At 47.8% G+C, this 26,342-nt stretch overlaps 1 protein-coding gene across 1 annotated transcript; it reads left to right on the forward strand.

Annotated features, from left to right (window-relative positions):
* The first annotated feature begins 970 nt into the window (after window positions 1–970).
* On the forward strand, window positions 971–7,574 carry LOC135908980 (endothelin-converting enzyme 1-like). The gene is made up of 3 exons (XM_065440841.2): window positions 971–1,892; window positions 4,326–6,052; window positions 6,697–7,574. The coding sequence occupies exons 1-3, from the start codon at window positions 1,038–1,040 to the stop codon at window positions 7,091–7,093; spliced, it is 2,979 nt and encodes a 992-aa protein (XP_065296913.1). The 5' UTR covers window positions 971–1,037; the 3' UTR covers window positions 7,094–7,574.
* Window positions 7,575–26,342: the final 18,768 nt, after the last annotated feature.

Below are 26,342 nucleotides of genomic sequence, written 5' to 3' on the forward strand. Positions count from 1 at the left end.
ACATATACACGCACATATACACCACCATACACATGCACGCTTCAGACGTGCGCTCGCATAATATATATATAGATTCATATATCTGTCCTCGCTACCTCTCAAACACCGGCGCGTGCAGACAGACTGCATACACTCCCCCTACCATTGCTGTTCCAACGGCATCTGTAATGAATCGCTCTATGATTTAAATTTAGCGGTTCTTCAAATGAATGTGCCCTCTGCCGAGAGGGTGCGAAAATCTTTTCTCCGGTCCTGTGACTTCACCTCCCATCCCTGACTAAAACACTGCTTGAACGCGCCACTGATGCTAGAAAGAACTACCCTCTCGAAATAGTAGGTTGAAACTTTTCGATGGTCGGGCGATATTTTGAAATATAAATTTTCTTATAATTTTGCCCATTCAGTTACACATGCTCATTGCAGCGAAGTTGCGTAGAGAAATGTCCAGAATTCCTGGACATTGTTCGCCACTACGACACCTGGAGCACTGACTTTTTTAACGGGGTAATTGTGCAATATATTCCTCGTTCCTGTTTCTTTTCGGTTGCACATTTCTTTTGACAATTTTTAATAATTATTGAGTTTATGCGCCTTTCCGTCACCCCATTCTAAGGACATACGGGTATGTGCCGCAGCAGCGGAAGATAATCATCACAATATTTCTGTTCAGGCAATGCGTCATTCATGCTGCGAGCAAGCCCGTGGTATGTGGTGTGTTTCGCGTCCAAGCGTTGGCGTGGCGCCACCATGGAAACACACATTTCACTTTTCAAACAACTAAAAATATTCAGGCATCGTCTTGCGTTTCTAAATTTAGACAATAAGGGAATAATATTGAAAGGATCATCTAATATCAGTAAGTGAACATTTTTTGTTATCAGTGGAGTTACCATTAGAATCCAGGCGGCGCTAGCGTCACCTGGATTCACGAGCCACGAGCCTCTTTCGAACTATAGGAGAAGAAGAAGAAGGGTAACGGCATTTCCGATTGCATATCCTGGGCCCTGCGATTTGCGACCACAGCAAGCAACTGAGCGATGCTTCCGAGCTCTCAGCATCAAGTTGATAAGAGCAAGAGGCGGCGTCGCCCTCGAAGTAACTCCGCAAGCTCTAGAGGACGCGAATTTTCTCGGAGCTCCAATTCCTCTGGCGAGCTTGAAGAGACGCGCCAGTGTCCGTACGATTCCAGTCAAAGGGCTAACGCGGACGCCCCGTTCGATTCAGGTCAAGCAAAAGGCGCTACCACCACCACCGGATCAGTCGCCGAAATACCTGTGAACGAACCTCCTAAAAGTAAGCGAAGTCTGTCGTTTTACGATGGCGTCCAAGCCACTACACCCGACATCACCAGACCTCAGGAACAACAGACCGGTAGCACCGAACATGGCATGCGCAAACGGGGCATCGATTGTACGACTGAATCACCTTTTTCGGTAGAACCAGGAGCCACCGACGGGCGTCTAGAACAAGCTCAAGCAGTCGCCGAAGGCGAAGTCCAGCCTCCTCCAGGAGAACGCCACACCTCACAGCCGACACCGGCACTAGAGTCTGCTGCTGGCGCTCGGTCGATCACAGCCCATGTGACATCTTCCACATCGAACAAGGAAGCAGCCGAGGCAACCCTGACGGCCGAAGTCCGCAGTTCAAAGCTAACGCCTGGTACGGTTAAGGCGAGGACACGCTCCGGCTCTACCGTCACTCTGGCGGTACCCATCGACGCGGCCTTGCGAAGCGGACACTCGGGAAAGTTGTCGACGCAAGACTCGGGGTCTCAGCGCGAGCCTTCGTTCTCGTCCTTCATTCAAGGTCTCAAGACGTTGAGCGCAGAACGCATTGCAGAGCAGCGGGCCAGGCGACGAGGAAGCAAGTCTTCGATCTGGGACTCGGAACACGTGAGCGAGCCGTTTCTTTTCCGCGATCACGCCGTACGGCACAGGGTGAGCTGTCAGTGTGCGACCTCTGGCAATCGAAAAGGTGTAAGATATAGTGGTTGCAATGTGCGACATATCATGGGAGTCACTGAGTTGCGAATCCAGGCCTGTATTTTTCAAAGCGAAGCTTTTTTCTGCCCCTTCTCATGACTTTTCGGGCACTGTTGCTGTGATCGTCTTGCCGAGCGAGCCGCTGGGTTTTTTACAACGCTTCCAGATGGCACTAGCCTCCGTGCATGGCTAGGGAGCCTACATGCGAGCTCTGTTTTAGTGTGGTGACAGCCTTTGGAAAGGTACCTACCGCCACCTGCTAGATTAGGGGGTTACGCTTTCCGACAATTTATAGGATGTAGGAAGCAAAATGGCGAAAAAGAAGCCAACAGACGACGATTTCTGCAGCATTTGGGGGCGCGAATTAATTAACTTTACAGCGAAACTGTTAAGGGCTACTTTCCCCACTATCGAGTCCGCATGTAGAAAAAAAGAAGCCTGACAATAGGGCAATGCCAGGCCGACCCGCGGCGGAGGTGACGCAGACGTTAAGAATCAACGAAGTATGTCGGTATTGCTACAGCTCCCTACATTACCCGTGGCCTTGTCTCACCGTCACGTTCATTTTTTTTCTCTTTTGAAAGCGAACCTTTCTTTGCCTCTTCTCGCGATTTTCCGGGCGTGCTGTGATGGTCTTGCCGTGTTCTGCTGGGTTTTTTGCAACACTACAAGATGGCGCTCGCCTCCGCGAATCCCGACTGGTACCGCTGCGACTGCGTTGAACAGTTTGTGCGTATGGCACCTGCTGTGCTTGCTTTCCTGTAGGACAGAAATGCAGGCGCTGAGCAGTGGAGGTCACGTGCTGTGCTCTGATAGTGTAAACATTACAATCGACCATAACCTGAAGACAGCCCTCGGAGCTGGCGTCTTAAGCGTCTCGACAGCATGCTCGTCAGGAATGCAGAAGGAGCAGGTTAACACGCGCCAGCAAAATGGCTGCAAAGCATGCACTCAGCGTCGAGGACACCCAGGCCCGAAAGAATGGTCGCGCATATCAGGAGCGCCTTCGCTACGCAGCGAAACGTGGTGCAGACGCCGAATCTATGTATACAATGCATACATGCAATTATATTATTTGAATTACGCGCAGCTCTATAATACCATTTAACATTTCTGCCACGATGCGATGTGCCATGTGAAGCAATGATAATGATCAGTCCTCTAAGGCATTATATACAATCACGCGCAACAACGTATCAAGCAAACACGTCTCGTTGTGTATTCTGTGGAATACTCAGACAAACAGCAGCGGCGCAAGGAGGGTGACGTGCAACATCAACTCCCCACTCTGGTATTGGTCTCAACACTGAAGAACTTACGCGCTCGCCGCCAACGTCACCGCTAATTATTTTCAATCAAAGCGATGCCGTGTAATGCCTTCGTGGCCCGAGGGTAATGAAATAAATATATGAATAAATAAATAAATAAGTAAATAAATAAATAAATAAACCGCATACAAAGCTTTGCTTATATCGATTACCACAGTGCATGGGATCCATCGATGTTTTTTCTTTAAGGCACGTATGTACGGAATGACGGCCGAAAATGTTTTAAAATGTTTAAGCATGGAAATCGCCAGACAGCCTAATTTTATTCGGACTGCGCTCCACACTGTGAAACTTCAGCAGCCGGTGTCATAATTCCGAGGACTAGTATACCGACTGCTCCTTTCAGTTGGAGGGCAGCGAGGCTCGCCGTAAAAAAACCAGAGCGTTGGGGCTACTGCACCTTAATCTCGACCCCAGTCTTCATTATGTCACCGCGAACAGCACAGGTACTGCCGGTTTGCTGACGCGACTGTTGAGTCGAGCAAACACTGGCTGTAAGCATACGACAAGAGGCTGAGCGCTATGGCTACGTTCGCTGGCTCGTTCCAGAAATCGCTGGAAGGATACCGCTGCCGCATTCTAGCACTGAAATTCTGGCCTATAGATCATTCCATGACAAGTCCCTTCGCCATAGCGGCGCGGAATTCTGTCATAGGGGAACCGAATAGCGAGCTAAATATACCAAGTAGTGTCAACGCATGAGCCCGCTTTTCCTGGGTAACCTCGCCAGCGTATTTTACAATATAACACAGGCTATGGTTGCTCAGCAAAAGGACCCAAATCTACATAATGAAAGGTGAGAACAACAAATGGCCTGCGTCATTATCAATGCTTCTCTAATGACGTTCATGCCCGAACGGCAGGTGTCGGGATATTCACGTAAAGAAAGCAAAAAATTAATTGACAAGCGCATGTGCCTTCTTTCTGGTAAGATGCACGCGCCCTCACTGTTTCTTAGCATGTAATTTTGGTATCAGGATTGAGTGATATATTTCTTTCGTGCTTCATTTTACAGGGGCAGCGCGGTTCACGGATAGTGGTCAGAGTAGCAGGGATACCTATCACAAAGCGGCAAATCCTCCTCATGGCCATCTTAATTTTCATAGTGACAACCGTGACAGCCGCCGTCGTCATCTTGTTCAGACGAGAGCAGGAAACTGCTCCGACAAAGCCGTACTGCAGGACCAAAGATTGCCTCGATCACGCCTGGCGCCTTACCGATAAACTAAACAGCAGCCTCGATCCCTGCCAAAACTTCGGGGCTTACGTCTGTTCCGCTTGGTCCCCACCAAAGGGGTACCTTGAGCACTCTAACTCAGCCATGGATGACGTACGGAAATCTTGGTTCCCACTGTTCGGAAATATTCTTAGAGAAGGCGCCAAGATAATTCGGGTTGGCCACAAGCCGCTAGTCATGTACGCCACATGCATGGGCGACAGTAAACAGTACGGCTCGAACGTGGATATCTTCTGGAAGTTTCTGAAGGAGTGTAGACTGTCGTGGCCGGAAGAGCCAGAGCCAAGTGACACCACTGCCCTCGATGTGCTGATAACGCTCGCGTTTAAGTGGCAGGTTTCACTCTTCTTTCAACTGAGACTACTGCGCTTGGGACCCGCACCGAATTGGCGTTTGACTTTAGATCCAGGCCCACTTGTACCGCTAATGTACCAGCATCATCTCACGATCAAAAATACCGGCGGATACGCCAAGTACTGGGCTGCGTTCTTCTACATCCTCAAGGGAAGGTATGACAAGGACGCGACCATAAACCAGACGCTCATAGAGACAACCATGCTGTTGGAAGGGGACGTCTTTAGAAGACTTCTATTCGCCATGCGTCCACTTGGAGTCCAACAACTACTGGTGCCAATCGAAAAGATTAAATTCTACACTCCGCCTCTGGACTCGAAGGAGTGGCTACGGGCATTAAAGCAATTAGAGCTTCAGCCTGAGATGGAATCCAACGACCAGGTTCTCATAGCCGACAAAAACTTCTTCCAGACCATGGCGGCCGTGATGGCCTCGTACACGGACACCCAGCTGCTGTCCCTGATTGCGTGGTCTTGCGTGCAGCTCCTGGCACCGGCAGTGGATTTGCAGCTGCTGAAGTACCGGTACGACCAAGGCGTCATACGTTACCGGCCATACTTCTGCGAACGTTTTGTCGAGACCGCCTACCGACTCCTTGTGGTTGCTCTCGCCTCTGTGTCGCGCTTCTCAAGACAGGAACGGGCCGTCATCTCAGCAAACTTCGAACACCTCGTTGCAACTGCCAGCGCTTTGGTCAACGCCACAGACTGGCTGGATGCCGAGAACCGACAACTTGCCGCCGTGAAGCTGGCTTCGACAAGCCTGCAGCTGTGGCCCCCAGAGAATTTCCTGGAGAACGAGGCACTCGACCGCATGTACGCGGCTTTTCCGAGCGCCGAATTGCCGTTTGCGGAATATTGGATCCAATCGAGTCGGTCTGCCGCTGATACGTACCATGCGAGTGCCAATATCGACGTATTGAGCTACGTGTTCAACTACGAACTGCCGTATCTCTTCTACGATGCTGCAAGTGGCGCAGTGAAAGTAGCTGTGGGTGCCATTACTCCGCCCCTGTACTACTCGGACGGGACCAAAGCTATGTTCTACGGAGGGCTCGGATTCTCCATGGCGGTGAATCTCGTCGCATCCATGGACAAACAGGGACTCCGGTGGCATCCAAACGGCACTTTCGGCGACTCCTTTTTATCCCAGTAAGTGTCTTTAGCCTAGTTTTGCGAATGTGATGATTTTCACTTCTACAAGGCAGGGTATTCCAGAACAACACAGATAGACTACTTTCCTAATATGATAGACATAATCAACCCATTATTTTTGCTACTTCGCCAAGTTTCAGCTTATGGTGATGCGCCATCGTTGGCTATAACACGATTGTTTGAAATAAGCTAGCCTTTGTAGGTAATTGTGCGAAGAAATTTCCAGAATGAGTAAGGAGTTCCTTTTGCCTGTAATAATAGACGGATGTTCGCCTATATTGATAATCGAACTGGAAAAGTTAGTTTCTGAACTGATATATGACTGAAGAACTTTATATCGCGATATGCTCTCAAGTACGTACGACTGCATTTTGAAATAGATGGGAAATGTTTACAGAGTGAAGCCACGCAAACACTATACGAAATTCACTTTGTAGAAGTTATATGAAAGCGCATAGCTGCGTCCACAATTTTCAAAAGTGGATGTTTTATACGAGAAAATTTTCCGCTAAACGGATGCGAAAATGCTTAATTATTAATCACAATGGCAATCTGAAATGTCCTGTTTTACTTAGTGCTCTATGAACGCCGCACCTCCGTTTTGTTATAACTATCAAAGATTACAGTACTCTTCTTTACAGCGCCGCTTCTCGAGCCTTCGAAGAACGGAACGGCTGCCTGGCGACTGCAGACGAGGCTCCCGTGGTCGACTCCCCCACCTATCAGACCCGACCAGGCTCCAGGACCAGCATCTTTCCCGAGATTCCCGCGCTCGAAGTGGCCTACGCAGCGTACAGGCGTTCCATCAGCGAAAGCAACGACGACAGTCCGCAGGGTATTTCCCGGAATCTCTCGGGCGATCAGGTGTTCTTCATGACTTTGTGCTACATGACGTGCAGCCTTCGCGGAGCCGTGGGTCCGCACACGGTGGACTGCAACAAGGCTGTGAGCAATTCGGAGGCATTCGCGCAGGCTTTTCAATGCCCCTACGGAACAAAAATGAATCCCAAGAAGAAGTGCACATTCTTCACCCGATGAGTGCGGACTGGAAAGGACCCAGACCACGCGCGATGCTTACCACGCCACAAGTGTGAACGTACAGAATATGCTTATCAGTGTGAGACGATATACCTTTTGCCGGGACCTTGCAATGCCTTAAAGTGTGCTCGCCGTCTTTTCCAAAGCAATGGCAATCTTTGCATGAGGGCGTCAGCAGTACAACTGGCACTTCGTCTGCGTGCCTTGTTCTGGCGTACGACGCACTCTAAGATAGTTACGCGTTTTATTTGGACGTTTCATGGCGGTCGCGTTTGTTTGTTTTTGCTTCCTTCTTATTCCCCGTTCTTCAGCTCTCTGACTTCTTTTGTATTTAAAAAGTTTACGTTTAGTTAGCAACAGTGTCCCCATCTGGGTGTGTCAGACGTCGAAAAACATTGACGTCATCTGCCGCGTTTGCGGGCTGTTTGCACTTTTGTTTAATTTGTGTTTGCGAAGGCGGATTAATCAACGTGTTTTCGAAGGCAATGTCCAATGTATTTCTTGGCTGCGTTTAAAAGAGATTTTTTTTAATTCATAAAGATTTTCTTTGTAATTGGCGGCTGCGTAGCGTGTGTTTTCTATGCCCGTCTGCCCTGCACCATTGAATATTCTGCATTTGGCTGAAGGGAACCTGGTGCACACTTTCGAAAGGCTTGAAACAGGCTGATATTTGACAGGTTTGATTGAACTGCTTCCCGAGCCAAATTATTCGTATCATTTCTCTAGTAACTGCCACACACAGAGTTCCGTGAATAAAACCTTGTTTTTGTCGCATTCTCTTGCAGCTCCATTGGGGCTCTCGCAGCGCTCATTAGGGGTTCTCGAGGCATATGAAAACAAACTTAGCGCGTTGCACATTGATGTAGAGTTCGCGCACGAGTCATGAATAAATTTGAAAGCTGAGGATGATTTTTTACATTCATGCTAGTAACTGCGCGCGTTGATGGTCAGCAAGGTGGCAAGTCAGTGAAACCACGTGAAAAGCGCACCGTTTACCGCACGTAATACTTTTTAACGTGAATAGCTTTCTTTGCCTACTTTTTTCGTGTTAGCCTATCTATCTATCTATCTATCTATCTATCTATCTATCTATCTATCTATCTATCTATCTATCTATCTATCTATCTATCTATCTATCTATCTATCTATCTATCTATCTATCCTGTTTCGTCGACCCAGTGCACTGTGTTGCCTACCTGCTTGAACCGCTAGGTAAATGCTGGTGGTTAATGCCATCGTGGTCGCTCCATCGCCTTAGTTCAAGCTTAGTGGCGTTACTCTTCTCATACCGTCCTGGTCACACCTTCTGCGCCGAGTTATCGCGTTTAACATTGAAGTGCATTTCATGCCCGAGTGAAGACCAAATTTCAAAGCTGAGGATAGTTTGATGCCTTCATGCCATTTACCGATGGTGTTGATGGTAAATAAGGTGGAAAGGGAGTAAAACCAATTGAAAAGCACAACGTTTGGCGCACCTTATTATATTTACTATTGCGATTAGCTTTTTTTTCCTACTTCAGTCGTTTTCAGCCTATCTGTATATATCTCTATCTCCATCGTGATCGGTCTATCGTCGTCATTCCACATTCGTGATCTGACTCTCGTGATGCCGCTCTCGTCAAAACTTCTATGTCTAAGTATGTGCTCGTGGTTGTGATGCCATCGAGGTCGTTACATTGCGGTCAGTCCTGCTTTGTCAGCCGGCCCCTGTCATGACGTCGTTTTCACGCCATCGTCGCCATACAGTCGGCGTGCACTCGCTGTCACAGCGCCGCCGTGATGCCGTGAAGGTCGTTCCATTGTCGTCATTTCAGTTTACTCATCTAACTCTCATCATGCAGGCGTCATGACGTCATCGTCACGTCATCGTCGTCACGTGGTCGTCGTCATGCCATTGTCCTGCAGTCGTCGTCACGCGGTCGCTTTGCCATCGTAATCGCTTCAGTAAAGTCCTCCCATTGTCATCATGCCGTACTCGTCATAACGCCTCCATCATTCCACTGACGGCGAACTTCCTTTGTCATTCTATTGTAGTCATACTGTCGTGAATCAATGGCGTTTACGCCGCTATTGCCACGTGGTCATCTTCAGACAGTGACTCAGGCATCCCTCGTAAGGCAGTCACTATCCCGCGTCCGTTATCAGATCGTCCTCACGTCATCATCGTGGCATCTTTGTCGCATACAGGTTTCATACAGTTTGTTGTCGCAGTGTCATTAGCGTAGGCCCGTCGTCATCTCATTGTGTTCACACATTTCTCATGTCAGCGTCGTCAGTGCGCCGTTGTTAAACAGTCGTGATCGTTTCACCATGGTAATTCTAACTTCAACATCTCAGTTTGGTCGTGTCGTTATTAGCCATGGTCGTCACACAGTCATCGTTACACAGCCTTTTACCATCGTCATCGCTTCAGTAACTTCATTTTACTATGGTCATGCCCTAGTTGTCAAATCGCCTTCGTCGATCCATCAACGTCATTTCTTCCTTGTCATTCTGCAGCACTCATGTTTTGCCCCGAAGAAAGTATACGGGGCGTGCTTCTTTTCTTCTTTTTGTGGCTATTGGCTCTCTATTGAAGCGAAGGATCCGGGCCGAGAGCTGTGTCGGAAACGTGGAAACGCGAAGAGGAGCGGCGCTGGCGACTGGAGCCTTTGCGTGCGAATGAACGCGATGGCGCCTCGGGCATATGCTCTCGGCCTACCGAAGCAGTGCTAACGGACAGTCACTATGAGTGCGTGACATCCAGGGAATTCTTATCCCCGCAGCAAACTTGAGGGACCAGGAAACTGGTGGGGACGAGCGTGTGTACGTGTGGCGATCGGTTCACGCTCGTTTCTATCCATCAGTAATGTTAGTTCTGATTGATTTAGTTTTGATTGATTTGTTCACTGCGTCTTTTCGAGACGATGCCTGGGCGCTTAAACTCTGGCGCCTATTGGATCACGTCGGCTTGCCTGAGTGTTCTGAGTAGTCGATTAATGAAGAGGCCTGTTTGTCCCAGCGGTCCGCGTGTCCTTTGGATGCTGCACCAAGCAATTTATGGAGACTGTCCCAGTCTTTTCAAGGAGAGCAAGGAGACAGCAGCCATCGGTGCCACCTCAGCACAGCAAATCATGCCAGTCAAGCAGGCCGCCGACCACGGTGTGACCTCGTTTTGTATGTACACACAAATTTCAGAAAAAGTTAAAAGGACGCCATAGAGCTTTCGGTTATTCGATGGTGTTTTACACAGGAGGGCGAAAGGCTTTCCGCAAGGTTGTACGGAACTCGTTGTCCGTGAGTCCTTGAAGTCCGAGATTTTAAAGCAGTGTCATGTCGACACTACGGCTGCCAACCACGACGTCAAGCGCACATGGGGGATATTTCGCCGCCGTTGTCCTTGGCCAAAGATGTTCTCGCATGATAAAAAGCGCTTGCTCTCCTGGTCTGGCTGCCACAATCCAGAGCTTGCAACAGGAAAGCTAGCCATTGTCGCCCGCTTTGTGGCATTCTAGATTCAGCCCATACTTCATGTTAATAAAGGGCTATGTTCGCAGCAGGGAATCAAAAACGTCAGGAAAGTAACCCACCGACTGCAACCTGATCCGAATCTAGTGAACCAAACCGAAAAAAATTTGACACTTTCCCGCACGACTAGTCTGTTGACGAATAGCAAAAAAAAAGAAACAAGAGCGCGATAGTCGTCGTGATGCGCGCAAGTGCGGTCCGCGTGCTGACGGGAGGCTTGCCACGTGTAATCGTTTCTGTGAGTTTGAGACGCGTGATTCAGTGCGCAAAGCCGAAAGCTCGAACGGGACGAAAGCTTGCTTCGACTGGAGGACATATCCCATCGAGTACTTTCTCAGTATATAGCGTCGCTACTTACGACAGAGACACTGATCTGTATTAAAGTGCAAATGAATTTAGTTTACTGTTTAATTTCCATATGGTTCGTGATTGCTCTGAATCTTTGTCGCTGTTTTGTTTAAACATGCTTTCTACTGTTATACTTTTATTTCATTTAACATTTTTGTTTTGCACCTAATTTATTTTTCTTACATGAAGCCCTCACATACCCATATTTATGAGTGCTCTTTTTGTTCTAACATTCGAAGTTGTGTGTAACCACGAGTGGGACGCTTCCTCATGGGGAGAGGTGGGGAGGAGGTTCACGAAGAAAGCATGCCGTGGCTCTCTCTTTTGTTTTTGTGACTGTTGGGTCTTGGATGCGGATGAGCCGGGCAAAGAGGGCTATCCGAGAAGTGCAAATACAAAAACGAGCGCCCGGGCCGACTGGAGTCATTGCGTGGCAATGACGCCGACAGCACCTCGGGAATGTAGTCTCGCCCGGCCGACACAGCGTTAACTGACAGTCACTTTGTGTGCGCACCGTACAAGAAATTCCTCCGCATGCACCCGACCTTGAGCAGATCCCAAAACGGATGCGAACGAGTGTGCGCACGTCTAGTGGTCGGTTCACGCTGGGCTCTGCCCATCAGTCACGATTAATTTCGGTTGCGCATTTTCCCCTGCGTATTTTCGAAGCCATGTGTGGTCGCTTAAACTCTGGCCCTTATTGGATCATGTTTTCATGCCTGGTTGGTGTGAGCAGGCGATTCATGGATATGCTTGTGTCTTCCAACGGTCCGCTTGCCTTGGACACTGCAAACACCGATTTCAGCAGAGGTCTCAGCATTTACCGGTTGAGCAAGGAGACAGCGGACCGCGGCGCCACATTAGCACGGGAGACCATGCCGGTAAGGCAGGCCGTTGACGACCGGTATGACATTGTTTGTCTGCCATATGCATACACTATAACATTAAACTATTACCGAGTTAATAATCCTAGTTTTTCGAATACCACTTTGCGTCGTCGTCATGCCTACCGATCTGCACTTGCCTCTGCCGGAGCTCGGCCCCCTTTTGTCGCGGTCTGCCTGCTGAGCTGATGCGTCCGAGTGTTAGCAGCTGCCTCATTTCGCTACACTGCCGTCAGTCAATCATGATTATGCCACCATAGTCATGACATCTTTTTCATTGCGTCATCGTCGGACAGACGCTCCTGCATCTGTTGGCATACTGTTGTTACGATGTCGTCGTTCTACAAGCTTCATGATTTAAGAATCGACAGCTCACTGTTGTCATGCAATGGTCTTTATACCGCTTTTGTCGTTCCGTCGACGTCAGTCCTTCATCGTCATTTCATCATCTTCACTGCACCGGCGTGATAGAGTCGTCGTCAGGCCGCCATGCTAATGGCCGACCTAGGCGCGCGAGCGCATACCGGGATATGTCGAGTATAGGCGAACGAAACTCTGAGCATGACCTTGACACATATTAAAGAAAACTGACCAGACGAATACTTCATCGGTACTTTGCTCGAATACTAGTCGCATAACCGTCGACAGTAATCGTAAGATGAGTTCTGTCGTAGATTTTTGTCATTCTTTGTACCCTTCTTTATTACTACGTGGTAAGGACGGGAGCATGAAAAGGTCAATTATAGAGGGTAAGTTCAGATTGAGCAGAGAGACAGGTTTTCCAGTGGTTCTTAAAAAGAGTGAGTAATATGTTTGTGGCAGCGGTTCCTCTCTAACTTTGTGCATTGCTCGAATCTAGTTGAACGCCGAGCTGTAGGTATCCTATTTATAAACTTCTGCTCGGGCTCTGTAAAAGCAGTGTGCATCTCTAGGCGAGGCCGAAAACGTGGTGTCATTTTCTAATATAGCACCTCAAAGAGCGATCTGTAGAACTATAACGTTAACTAGTAGCACAACTGCTTTCTTTGGAAAACATTGCGACACTCTCTCGTATCCGTCGTGCCTGCCCTTACCCTTAAACAGGCTTCGCCGCTCGGCTTGCAGACACACACACAACCACACACACACACACCCACACACACACACAAACACACACACACATACACACACACACATATATATATATGTGTCTATATATATATATATATATATATATTTGTATGTGTGTGTGTGTGTGTTGCATAAAATACCCAAAGTTACACTTTAGACAAACGAGACCGCGGCACATTTTTTGTCATTGTTTGCAGGAATTCAGATTTTCTTGAAGCTCGTTTAGTTGATTGGTTAGGTTTAATTATGCGAAATGTTAAATATTCTTTGTAAGACATCAGTTTCATTTGAGAAATAGAGCGTGCTCTCAGAAACAATGAATGAGGTTGGTTCCATCTCCTGATCGTTTACGGCAGCCTGTATCTCAGCTCTAGGTAAAGCCGAGTATAAAATTTTCTACCTATTCAACTTCTAGTCAGATGCACTGTTCCTGTTTATGTACTGTGTAACAGGGGCGTAGCCGGGGGGGGGGGAAGCCCTCTGCGCCCCGCCCCGCACCCCCCCCCCCCGAAATTTTTTCGTGCTGTCCATGCACCACCCACCAAAGCAATCCCTGGTGCCGGAAATCATTGTGAATTTTGTCTAGAATGTCTTGTTCACGCTCGAAAAGACATTTCACCGCGAACATTGCGAGGTCGGGCTGGATTTCTCGGCAACGCCCATGCACCGGGAGTCACATAATGCACAGATCTCCATCCGAGCACAAAGATTCACGGGCGTTTTGATGGCGAACGGGCTCGCCGCGGCATATCGCGGAGGCCGCTGAGTCTACAGAGCGCATGGATGTCAATTCCGGAATGTACGGGCGTAAAGTTTTCATAAACTGTTGATGTAAAAGGTGCAACTGCAGTGGATGAATAAACTCGATGCTTTCTGGTCAGAAGTCGGTCCCTACAGGGACGCGCAGGTTGAAAACACCTTCGCTTAGCTGGTCACGCTCGCCATGAGAGTGCTGCTGTTGCCTCTCTTAAACGCAGTAGTAAAATATGTTTTAGCGACATGAGCATTGCGAAGCTGCAGCGTCGTAATACTCGCACAATTATACACTAAACGCACTACAAAGCGTGCGCGACTGGCTTCGGAGGCACGAAAAAGAATTTCATGGATATAGCTTGCCAAGTGACGTGGTAGCAAAAATCAGCACGCTGGCATCGTACACAACGGCGGAGAATCATTATGCCAGCTGTAGATATTATCCAATAATTTTGTGTACAGTAGCACTGATTGTCTTCACGTACTGCCATAGCTTTCTGCATTCTCGTACTGCCTCTGATGCTTCGTATTTAAGCATTTCGAAGCTGTGTCATTCCTATGTTTGTTGAAAATGATAATAGTGCGGATTGTAAGCTTCCTGTTTATGTTGCTGTATATATTGTACTCATCTGGTATAATTGTCTTGACCTTCTCAAGTTCGCAAACAGATTTTTATCACTCGGCCTTGCCATATGTTAGGGGTTACTCTTCCGTAATATAGTGCTTTTTTGTTCGCCAAAGTGGTTGCTTGTAAGCTTAGAAGTACGCTAAAATATTTATGTTACGTTATCTGTATCAATTGCTATTCTATATTGCTCCGTTCGTTGCAAGTGTTCGATTTGATTGAGGTGTGTTCAATCTTCTGATGCATGTTGCAATTTATGTGCACGGAAAAGTTTTGCACTACGTACGAGCTGCGAGGCCTTCATCTACGTCACAGATATGTTTGCCTAGTGCGGAAGACTGTATTCTGCTTTGTTCTTCTGTAGCATTGTATTTTGTTTATCAAAACGTGACGCACTGAAATATGTTTTTCATGTTTTCTATAACAAGTCTGTTTTTATATTTTGCCTAAAGTAATGTCCTTAGAGGGACACTAAAGGTTACCAGAAACTCAAGTTAAAGTGGTAGAGCAATGTTCCAGAACGTCTAAGGCGTCAATTTAATCGCGAACAGAGCTTTAGTAACCGAGAAATTGAGGTAAATGCATGACACGATTTGAGACCCCCCAGCGACATTCCGGTACTAGCCCGATGACGAAAGGACTCCTCATAATTTGTGTTACTAATACTCAACTACTCGTATTAAAAATATCATTTCATTCGATTATATGACGGGCAAAAATGCTGCTAGTCTATGTCTCTACGTCTATTCGATTCTAAGAAAAAATAACATTTTGACTTTACCCTTCAGTAATATGGGTGTTCGAAAGGTTTCGTTTTCGCTCGACTCTGCGCGTTCGACTCTGCGCTGCGCACGCTTTGGAGTTTCAGTACTTTCGTTATCGTGTCGTGCTGTGAGGGTTCTGCTGGCTCGCGAAACTTTCATTTGGAACGAGCAGCGAGAATGCCACGTCCATGTGATGTCGTGGGCAGCCCTCGTTGCTTTCCCGCTCCGGAGAGCCGGTGTCGAGGCCGCCGTCGTAGTACGCAACGACGCCGGCAGTGCGAGCTCTCAGCAGCAGGTCGCGCTCGTCGATGCTCAAATCGCTGAAGTTGAGCCCACCATCGCGAGCCAATCTGTCGGTGTCAGGGTCCATTGCGACGAGCGTCGAAGTTTGCGTCATAGGGAGAGAGAGAGAGAGAAAATAATGCAGAGAAAGGCAGGGAGGTTAACCAGAGATAGTTCCGGTTGGCTACCGTGCGCAGGGGGAAGGGTTAAGAGGCATAAAAAGAGAAACAGAGTAGAAGGGAGAGATAGAAAGAAAGGGAGACAAGCACGAACAAAGCGCGTACACTATAGAATGGTAGAGGGCGGCATTCATAGAGTCTGTCGTGAAGCCCCGTGGACCGCAAGAACCTTACTAGCGCGAGTAAGGCCTTCAACGCGGATGTTCGTTCGGAGCATTGGCCTAAAGCTTTTAGTTCTGAAAGTGGACGATTGTCCAACTGGTCCAGTACTCTGCACATCACTTGTCTCTCAGCACTGTATCGCGGGCAGACACAGATAATGTGTGCGAGCGTCTCGTCGATGTTTTGCGTCATAGGCGTCTAGGCGTTATGGGCGTCTTGCGCTGGAGCTTGAGGTATAGTAGCGGCGCCTGGTGGCGGTGCGGGAAACGGCATCTGGGTCATGCCAGCTTGGCTCTGGCGAAGCACGTTTCTAGGCCGAGTTTTGCGTCGATTTTTTTATGCCCTGTTGCGAGTGCGAAAAGGCTCGTCACTTCTCACAGACCACGCCGACCACGCTGCGAGCTCGCCGCAGCCTATAGTTTAACGAAAACGGACTCTCCGTGTGCCGTGGGACGTAATGTGGGACGTGATTCGTTTCTCCTTCCGCTAGCCTCCATACTCCCGCTTTCGCTCTGCTGTCGGCTCTGTCTTGGCTCTGTTTCTGGCCGCGCGTTTGCGTTTTGCGCAGAAAAGCCGTAGCGCCGTCTGCGGACGCCGTTCTACTCACCGATGGCGCAACGTCACTAAGAGACCATGATGTCAGTACTCCTTGATCGGAGGGCGGCTGATTTGAACTGCGCTAGAGGTACGCGGACACTTCAGAACGCATTTTTTCTTAAAATAAATCTCTCCTTGGCTCGAAACAAGCGTTTCGAGGTTTCTGTGATGGTATTTCAACAGTCCACGTTGACTTAATAGTAACCTTTAGTGTCCCTTTAACGACCGTACTCTGGTGAAACCTTTTGCGGGGCGGTTGTGGTATTCCCTTGTGTGCATGTGTATTGCTTTATCCAGTATTTTGTTAATAAGATCGACATCCAAAAAGCTTTTAGCTGTCGTCGTCGTAAATTTGGGGTCTTCAGTCTGAAGATGACCTTAGCTTACTAACGTGTGCCTTTTGTTTAAGGTATCCTTTACCAGTGTAACTTTTGTATCTAATGGCTCAACCAGAGCACTGCCAATTCTCCAAGTCACTGTATGGTAGTGTGGTTTGCTAGATGGTAACAACAGACAATATAGTAAGCCTAAGCGTATTGCTGCAGAAAAAGCGCCAAAATTATATATTTTGTTGAAGAAGCCGTCAGTATCGACGTGGCAATTTCTTGTTCCTTTTAATTTCCTACAGTTGCTTCGGAGGCACAAAAAATTTTGATGAATATAGCTTGTCAAGTGACGTGGTAGCAAAAATCAGCGCGGTGGCATTGTACACAACGGCAGAGAATCATTATGCCAGCTGTAGATATTATCCGATAATTGTGTGTACAGCAGCACTGATTGTATATCTATCATAGATAGACAGATATCTATCTATCAAAGGCCTATCTCACTTTCGATTTGGTAGGCCTTTGGGTACGCTCATAAAGTGTATGTAGTTCATTTTTTTACATATTTGCGGAGCAGTGATGTATTCGCAGCTCGTTGTTTGTGAGCGCGCGAACCGTCACGCTATGCGTATAGTCTCCTGCCCTAAATTATTCGAATCAAAACGGGAGCCATTGATTATTCACTCATACATGTTCTGTGTAGTTTCCTGCAAGAAAACATGACTTGAGAGCGGCGTTTATTCTTTTCAGATAATAGAGCTGCGAATAAACGCGTTATATACACAGAATATGTTAAGAAAACACTTGAAAATAAATTCTAATGGCATCTCTTCGTGAATAAATATTTAGCCTCAGGCGTGGCACTGAAGGGCCTACAAGTGAAACAAAAGCCAGAATTGGATAAATGTGGTGAACCTAACCGTGGCTTTATAACGTGCAGTTTATTATTTATTTCTGCGTACCACATGCGTTGCCAGTAGTTTCGCAGTTTCTTTCGGAAAAAAGGTTTCAGATCTCTGACAGGGACAGCAGCTGTAGGAATAATAGCTAGTGATGTGAACAATGCGGCCACTTTGTGATCCAGTTCATTACCCTCGATGCCTCTAAGGCCAGGTATCCAGCGTATTATATGTTACAAGCCTTTGTCTATGTGACAAATAAATGTTGCATAAGAGTGAGTAAAGCTGAATGAAGGCAGGATTTGTAGGCTTTTGCAAATAAATGAACGCTTTTACAAGACTTAACGAGTCTCTGAATAATATTGCTCCCTCAAGTTTACGTTTTTGTATATGTTTTACTGCAGAAAGTAGAGCATAGGGTTCTGCAGTGAAGATATTTGCTAGCAGGTTCAATACGACATATTTAGAAAAAGAGGGACCAACAGCTGCATGAGATACGGCAGAATGTGATTTTGAGGCCTCTGTGTAGAATTCAGAGCAGCTGTACTTCGATTGAAGTTCACAGAAATGCATGACCATTCCGGGGTCAGGAACGTGCTTTGTGGCTTCTACAAAGAATGCATCACATTCTATCACCTGCCACTCTCAGGGCGATAGTAGCTTAGCTGGATGCATTAGGCGATGTTCGAGAATTGCGACATCCATTTCTTCGCTAAGGTCTCTTACACGCAGTGACAAAGCTAGTCTCATAGAGGGTCTATTACGAAAAAGTGTTCCACACGTCAAATCATTAACCATTGGGAAACACGGATGTTCTTTATACGAGCGCACTTCGCGAAAATAGGCGAAGCTTATGTATGTTCCTGAAAATGGATTGACCATACATCTGACTCTACATATTGGCTTTTGACAGATCTTGTTGTAAATGCGCCACTGGCCAGACGGATACCCAGATGGTGGGCTGAATCGAGCATCTTTAGCGCCCTCGTATCGGCAGTGTGATATACCATGGAAGCGTAGTCTAATCCTCATCAAATAAAGCTCCTCTAAAGATTCAATAAGCACTTTCTGTCGCTACCCCATGTTGTGTGGGATAGGATTTTAGGTTAATTGTTTTTAGACATTTTTCTTCAAGATATTTTATGTGCGGAATGAATGTAAACCTACAGTCAAGTATACCACCTAGGAATTTGTGTTCTTTGTTCACAGGTATTTTTTGTCCATATAATGCGGCAGCGGGATCTGCAGCACGCTCTTTCTACCTGGTGTAATGAACGCAAGAACCTTTGTTGGGGCTCCATTTGAACCCGTTTTCGTCTGCCCTATTAGAAATTTGTTCATGAACTGTTGCGCTTGTCTCTCGCAGACTGTTATGTTGCAGGATTTGAAACCTACTTCTATGTCGTCTATGTAGACAGAAAAAAAATAGCTGCTGGCGAAGCTTTACAAAGCTTGTTCGTTTTAATGACAAAGAGCGTGCAACTCAGTACACCTCCACGGGGTACCCCAGTTTCCTGTATAAATGCAAGCGACTGTGCATTACCTATTTTCACCCGGAATGTACGGTCATGTAGGTAGCTCTCTATAATGTTTAACACAGTGCCGCGGATGTCCAGCGACGATAGGTCGCGCAGGATTCTGAAGCACGAAGTTGTATCGTACGTCTTTTCCATGTCTAGAAACACGGATAAGAAGGATTGTTTATGCACGAAGGCTTCGCAAATGTTCGCGTTGATGTGAATTAGATGGTCGCTTCTAGATCGTCCTACTCTAAAACCGCACTCATATGGATCAAGAATCTATTTAATTCTTGGAACTGTAAAAGTCGACGGTTTATCATTTCTTCAAAAAGATTGCATACACAACTTGTGAGGGCACTTGGGCGGTAACCTGTTACTAATGTGGGGTTTTTGCGATGTTTCGGAATCGGAATGACAAGGGCTTCTTTCCATGCGGTAGGGAGGTACCCCGCCGCCTATATAGCATTTAAAAGTGCTAGCTGAGTAATTTGAGTATCACTGGGGAGGCGTTTAGTCATGTCGTGCATGATGGCATCAGGCCCAGGTGCAGAGCTCTGACATGTAGTCAGGGAGGCTCTCAACTCGGCAATGTTAAAATGCGCGTTAAAGGGTTAGTTCTGTCTCCATTTACAGTCGAAAGCCTTGTGTTCTGCGACTTGTTTGTGTTTAAGGAATGCCTTGGTATAATGATAAACTGTAAACGCACTGAAAGTGTTCGCCAAGAGCGCCAGCTTTATTTTCCAAGCGGTTCGCTTTATCGTTAACCAGGGGCAACAGATGAATTTCTTGTGTGTTTATACTTTTCAGCCTGTGCGATATTTTAGCTTCTTGAGTATATGACTCTACACCTGAGAGAAACCTCTGCCAGCTTGTCCTCTTTTGCCTGTCGTCGCGTCCTTCTTCCCTGTGATTTAAGCTGTTTAAATTCTATTAGATTTTCCGCAGTACCTCTTTCATGTAGTTTGCCCCAAGGTTTATTTTCTCTTTTCTCTGCCTTTCTACAATCGTCATTCCACCAGGGGACCAGGGGACACATGTTTTGAATGAAGTGCGTCTTGTTTGAGGAACGAACTTTTCAGCGGCGTCAGTGATAAAAGCAGCAAAGTATGAAACAGCAGGGTCTATACTAAGATTATCTATAAAATCCCGTGATATGCGGGTGGATTCCCAAAAGCGTTCCCAGTCAGCTGAGGCCACTTTCCAATGAGGGAAGTGTGGAGGGAAGTCATGTCTGTTTACGAAGTTCAGCGTTACTGTTAAGTGACCACTTGCGAATGGATTTTTAATTACGCACCATTTTAAATCAGGGAAGCTAGGAGCTGAGCCGATCGCCAGGTCTATTGACGAGTAGGAGTTATAATGTGGATTATAATACGTTGGTTCTTTCTTATTAAAGAGGCACGCACCCAAGGTTAAAAGGTCATTTTCAATGAGTCGACCTCTCGCGTCGTATCGTGAGTCTCCCCACAACGTGTTATGAGCGTTAAAATCTCCCACGAGTATAAGGCTCGGGAGGCTGATCGATGAGATTATCAAACACTGTCTTTTGGAGATGATGGCTCGGGCGTATATAAATGATACATAGCCTGAACAACTTATTAAAAACTTGGAGGTCGCTTCGATGGCCCCGTTAGCACCACCCGCTCATTCAATCGGCATGCTCTTGAGTCACACGCAGCGTTCGGCGCGGAAACCAAACGTGCGCCTGAGCAAGCGGAATGTACCAAAGAACTCGGTGTCTCGGAGGGAGAAACGATCTACGCGAGCCAAACGTCGTGATCGCCACGGAGAGCTGGGCCGCGACGCGCCATGAAGGCGGACGCGATCATGGGGCTGACGCATCGATGGGATTGTCCTCTGTCTCGCTTGGGAGCACCACGCAGACGCATGACTCCTCGGAAGCAGCTCGGCACACATTGCAGGGCACCATTTCTCATCAGACGCGCTACGGCGCAGCGATCACGTCAGAGGCGTCCCGCATCGGACGCTGCACCTAGGAATCGCGCTGCTAGCGGAAGGGGGAGCCGCGTCGCCTAAACAGGAGGCTCGAGTGATGCATGCTGGAAGTTAGAAGGAGAGAGAGCGAGAAAACGTATCAAACCCAAGAGTATGGGGAACCAGCGCTGGATAGGCGGCGCGTCGAAAAGAGTGCGTTGCACGCCACCCTGGCGACGAAACGCGGCATATTGCAGCCTCTCGACCAGACGACACACACGTGCGCGGCCGTATGATAGTACGTATGTTTCCGTTTTCGCGCCGCTTCAAGTGGACAGTTTTCGTAAAGAAGCTAGCGTCATCAAGTTAAGAAATGACGAAAGAGGCTTTTTAAGCTGTATATATTTTTCACAGTGTGTCGCGACGAGCACGTGTGTTTCTGTAACGGTTGTGCCGTGGTTGTGCCGCTGGATAGGCGGCGCGTCGAAAAGAGTGCGTTGCACGCCACCCTGGCGACGAAACGCGGCATATTCCAGCCTCTCGACCAGACGACACACACGTGCGCGGCCGTATGATAGTTCGTATGTTTCCGTTTTCGCGCCGCTTCAAGTGGACAGTTTTCGTAAAGAAGCTAGCGCCATCAAGTGAAGAAATGACGAAAGAAGCTTTTTAAGCTGTATTTATTTTTCACAGTGTGTCGCGACGAGCATGTGTGTTTCTGTAACGGTTGTGCCGTGGTCCATTGCCATGTTTGCATGGCAACCTGCCTCGCAAATCTAGCAGCTATGCCTCCGGTCGTGCTGCGCTGTGGTTTCTGAAGCATTAGTAGGCCTGAAGACATTCCATATTTCTCTGGTTAGACAAAAATTCTGCTGTTACTTCTCCACAGCAGTCAATGGAGAAGAAGGCTTTATCGCATCAGCTGACTCGCGCTAGCAAAGGTTTGAGTGCTCCGCTGCTGGATCCGTAACAACGCTGGCTACATTTACCACTAATTACATAAATTTACAGGATGCATCTCAGCGCCGAGTCCTCATCTGCATGCGCATTTCAAAAACACACAGGCGGCTTAGTCGCGCGTGCGCCGGCAGCATGCGCACACAACTCGTATCACAAGGCAGGTTCCCTACCACATAATTCTTGGCAATGAGTGGATAATATTTACCTTTCGTATAGTTCGCTTGGTGCGGTGGCGTTGGAAGGGGCTTGGCGGTGGTATTGCGAAGGAAAAATAGTTGGTACATATGCCGGATGGTGCATGCTATTGCTCATTTTGTTTCCGACAAAATGCCGACTGCAGATTCTGCTGTTTGGTGCTGTCTGCCATGGCTAACCGTCTTCACTATCGAGTAAACCAAGCACACACGCAAAATTCGATTTAGAAACCAGCCCGACACCGCTCGACAGGGTGACAAAACGGAAACTTACTCCGCTCACCTGACTGCTTGGATCCAATGCCGCCTCCGTTCTTGTTCTTAGGGTTCAGATGGAAAGGCGCAGAAGGATATATCTTCCCGCATCCCGACGTAGTTGTGGCACTTGTATACGCAACAATATCGTCGGCGTCATTTTCTTTTCCTTCGACTTTAGGGGCACGCAGCGCCACTACCAGTAGCAATTTTCGTCCGCGGGAGCGGCTGCATTGTGCACGTTCTTACCGCCAGGGCAGCGCTGCAGGCGTCGTGAATACTCCAGCGCTGGTTCCCCATTGGGGAATCCTCGCACCGGTCTCCGCACGGCCCGAAAGGGAGAAGCGGGCGAGTGGCGCGCCACGTGTCGGGGCAGCGCCGCACATTACGAGGAGGGCGTGTTCTGTGTTTTCCGCAAGATGGCTCTGCGTGTGCGTAGAGGGCAGAAGAAATGTAGCGGTAACGTACTTCGCTACTCGTGTAACTGCGACGTCTGTAATTTACATGCTCATAAGTACCTATATACACCGCAGCATAAGTTTGTACGGACCGTGTCTAAGGCAACACCGCATTCACTAGAGGCGCTTTTATCCCTCCTTAATTCATCGAACTCGTGGCTCAGTAGAATAAAGAAAAAATAAAACTCGTTGCTCAGTGGTAGCGTCACCGTACCACACTCCGGAGACCCTGGTTTGATTCCCACCCAGCCCATCTTTGCCTACTCACTGCGTGTGGGTAGGCAGCCGCCCGAAGCCGCTGTGTCGCTGCCCTCTCACGCGTCACATCGGCAAAGTTGTCCTTTGGCAGGTATCAAACCCGTTTCCGTGCCTCCTTGAGTGACATTCTCTTTTACTCTTATTGTTACTTTCTTCCAAGACGGACATGACCGCGAGTATGCAGTGTGCTCCCCATCACAGTAGAGAAAGCTTTCACATGATTCAAAGAGGTACTCGTTAGCGCTGCATTTCGCGCAAGTCTGACGCCCTCGGCAGTTCTGTGAACTGTGGCCGAATCACTGGCACTTGAACCGTCAAAAAGGATTTGGGATGTACAGTCTCACTCTGATTTTGACAAACCCTGTCTCGATACTGTCGGGTGGGTTGATTGAGCCCATTGTAAATATTAGGCGTTTGGTATCAATTTCTTTTCCGTCACGCCTTATCCTAATTATTTTGACATTGATCATGTTCTAATCATTCCAAGCGTATAGAAGTTCGCCTTCAGACAATTCTAACGGATCAGCATCGGAGGCAAAGCTGTGGGTAGTATTCATTATGCGGTGGGGGTCACTGTTAGTGGAACACCCCCAAAAGATACAAGTTTAGACAGTTTTTCATGATGTTTCTGAACGCGGAGCTTTAGGAGAAGATCACCATTAGCAATTTTGATGCTTTGTATCCGGGACCGGCAACTTCCGTCGGAGATTTCAAGACTACGAAGGGTGAGATCAGTCCTCACAGGTTTATCAGAGTGGGTTGCATGAAAGCGGGGAAAGTTCTGTGTACGATTGCCAAAAAACTTTGACATCGTTGGTGCGCCCTCGTTTCTGACGGCGATCAGGAAGTGGGGGAGAAAGAAGTTTCCATGAAAACACAAATATAGTTGGGAGCAGCGCCGACCGCCCACCACGTGGCAGAGCTTCCATGCAAGTCTGCATAACGCAAGAGGTACGCTGTCGCTATAACCAAATAAGGTGTACCGTAGGCAGGATTGCCAACAAGGTTAAGCCTTGCCGCCAAGGAGAAAGGAAGTTAATAGAAGAGAGAAGACACGAAAGGCCAGAAAGTGGGAGACAGACACGAAGACTGGAGGTGCCATCTATGTAAAGCAGAGGCCAAAGAGGTTTGTAGCCTCTTTGTATTAGGCCATATACATATTTGCATGGTTCAAAAAGAAATTATAAAATAATGCCAGAGGCACCGTCCTGTCCATAGTAACCACTCAAGAGAGAAATAGGAGGCGCTGCGAACTCTGAGTGAGGATAAAACAATTGTCATTAAGCCAGCGGATAAAGGTACCGCAGTGGTGCTACTTCACCGGAGTCTTTACATTGACGAAAGTTTCCGTCAGTTGGCCAACTCCAATTTTGACAGAACTCCCAAGTAACCCGACAAAGTAATTTGAAAGAGACATAAAGGGCGCCCTCACCACTCTGCTCAAGGCAGAAAAGATAACCGATGTGATGTTCAAAGCCTTGATACCGCGAAACTCTGGCCCCGGCCGTTTGCCCTTACTACCCCAAAATACCCAGAACAAACAATCGCGGCCGCGCTGTCGTTTCCAATAATGCAACAGCGACCGAGAAAATGTCCACTTTTTTATATTCTCATCAAGGACAATTCCATGTTCATTCTCCTCGTACATCAAAGAAACAAATCACTTCCTTCGGAAGGTTTCAAACCTGGCGGTAGCGGCGAGGAGTTACACCTTGGCCGAAACATACCCACGGGCTCTTTCTCTATCTTGCTCCCTCGCACGCACACACATACAGTGCGTACGCACAGAAATCCATGCGTACACAAACAAGCACCGATTTGATCGCACGCATTTAATTTTTAATTTAACTCCTGCGGGGACGGTAGGGTATCCGTCTCCCGTGCAAGAGGGCCGTGATTCAAATCCCGGTGCCGCGCAATTCTCCACCGGAAAATACAAAAAAAGAACCGTGTGTTGAGAAAATTGCACAAACAGTCCTGGAGTGCGGCCTGATCCCGGTGACCAGAACCGGTAACGCACTCTCACCAGAGCAGGATTGGCCACCCTGGTGTAGTACTTGGCCATAAACTCCTATATGAATACAACAATCAAACCCCGGCCCTCAGTCCCCAACAGCCGCGAAGCAACTGACCACGGCGGCGGTCATATCTGTGACGCTGCAGAGGGTGGTAAGAATACCTGGCTCCGGACAGGCCGCCATTGGAATCTGAATCTGGCACGTTTAACGTTAGAACGCTATCTAGTGAGGCGAGTCTAAGAGTGGTATTGGAGGAATTAGAGGGTAGTAAATGGGATATAATAGGGCTCAGTGAGGTTAGGAGGACAAAAGAAACATATACAGTGCTAAAAAGCGGGCATGTACTGTGTTACCGGGGCTTAGCGGAGAGACGAGAACTAGGAGTCGGATTCCTGATTAATAAGGAAATAGCTGGTAACATACAGGAATTCTATAGCATTAACGAGAGGGTGGCAGGTCTTGTTGTGAAACTTAATAAGAGGTACAAATTGAAGGTGGTACAAGTCTATGCCGCTACATGCAGTCATGATGACCAGGAAGTCGAAAGCTTTTATGAAGACGTGGAATCGGCGATGGGTAAAGTCAAAACAAGATACACTATACTGATGGGCGACTTCAATGCCAGGGTAGGCAAGAAGCAGGCTGGAGACAAGTCAGTGGGGGAATATGGCATGGGCTCTAGGAATAGCAGTGGAGAATTATTAGTAGAGTTTGCAGAACAGAATAATATGCGGAAAATGAATACCTTTTTCCGCAAGCGGGTTAGTCGAAAGTGGACGTGGAGGAGCCCGAGTGGTGAGACTAGGAATGAAATAGACTTCATACTCTGCGCGAACCCTGACATCATACAAGATGTAAACGTGCTCGGCAAGGTACGCTGCAGTGACCATAGGATTGTAAGAACTCGAATTAGCCTAGACTTGAGGAGGGAAGGGAAGAAACTGGTACACAAGAAGCCAATCAATGAGTTAGCGGTAAGAGGGAAACTAGAGGAATTCCGGATCAAGCTACAGAACAGGTATTCGGCTTTAACTCAGGAAGAGGACCTTAGTGTTGAAGCAATGAACGACAATCTCATGGGCATTATTAAGGAGTGCGCAATAGAAGTCGGTGGTAACGCCGTTAGACAGGAAACCAGTAAGCTATCACAGGAGACGAAAGATCTGATCAAGAAACGGCAATGTATGAAAGCCTCTAACACTACAGCTAGGATAG

Source organism: Dermacentor albipictus, chromosome 2 (assembly GCF_038994185.2).
Source record: "Dermacentor albipictus isolate Rhodes 1998 colony chromosome 2, USDA_Dalb.pri_finalv2, whole genome shotgun sequence".
Taxonomy (NCBI): domain Eukaryota; kingdom Metazoa; phylum Arthropoda; class Arachnida; order Ixodida; family Ixodidae; genus Dermacentor; species Dermacentor albipictus.

Bases quoted from the DNA above. Each gene is read 5' to 3' on its own strand.
- LOC135908980 (XM_065440841.2), top strand. From the start codon at position 1,038: ATGCTTCCGAGCTCTCAGCATCAAGTTGATAAGAGCAAGAGGCGGCGT. The intron at 1,893-4,325 runs GTGAGCGAGCCG...TTCATTTTACAG, and splicing joins CGATCTGGGACTCGGAACAC to GGGCAGCGCGGTTCACGGAT. The intron at 6,053-6,696 runs GTAAGTGTCTTT...TCTTCTTTACAG, and splicing joins GGCGACTCCTTTTTATCCCA to CGCCGCTTCTCGAGCCTTCG.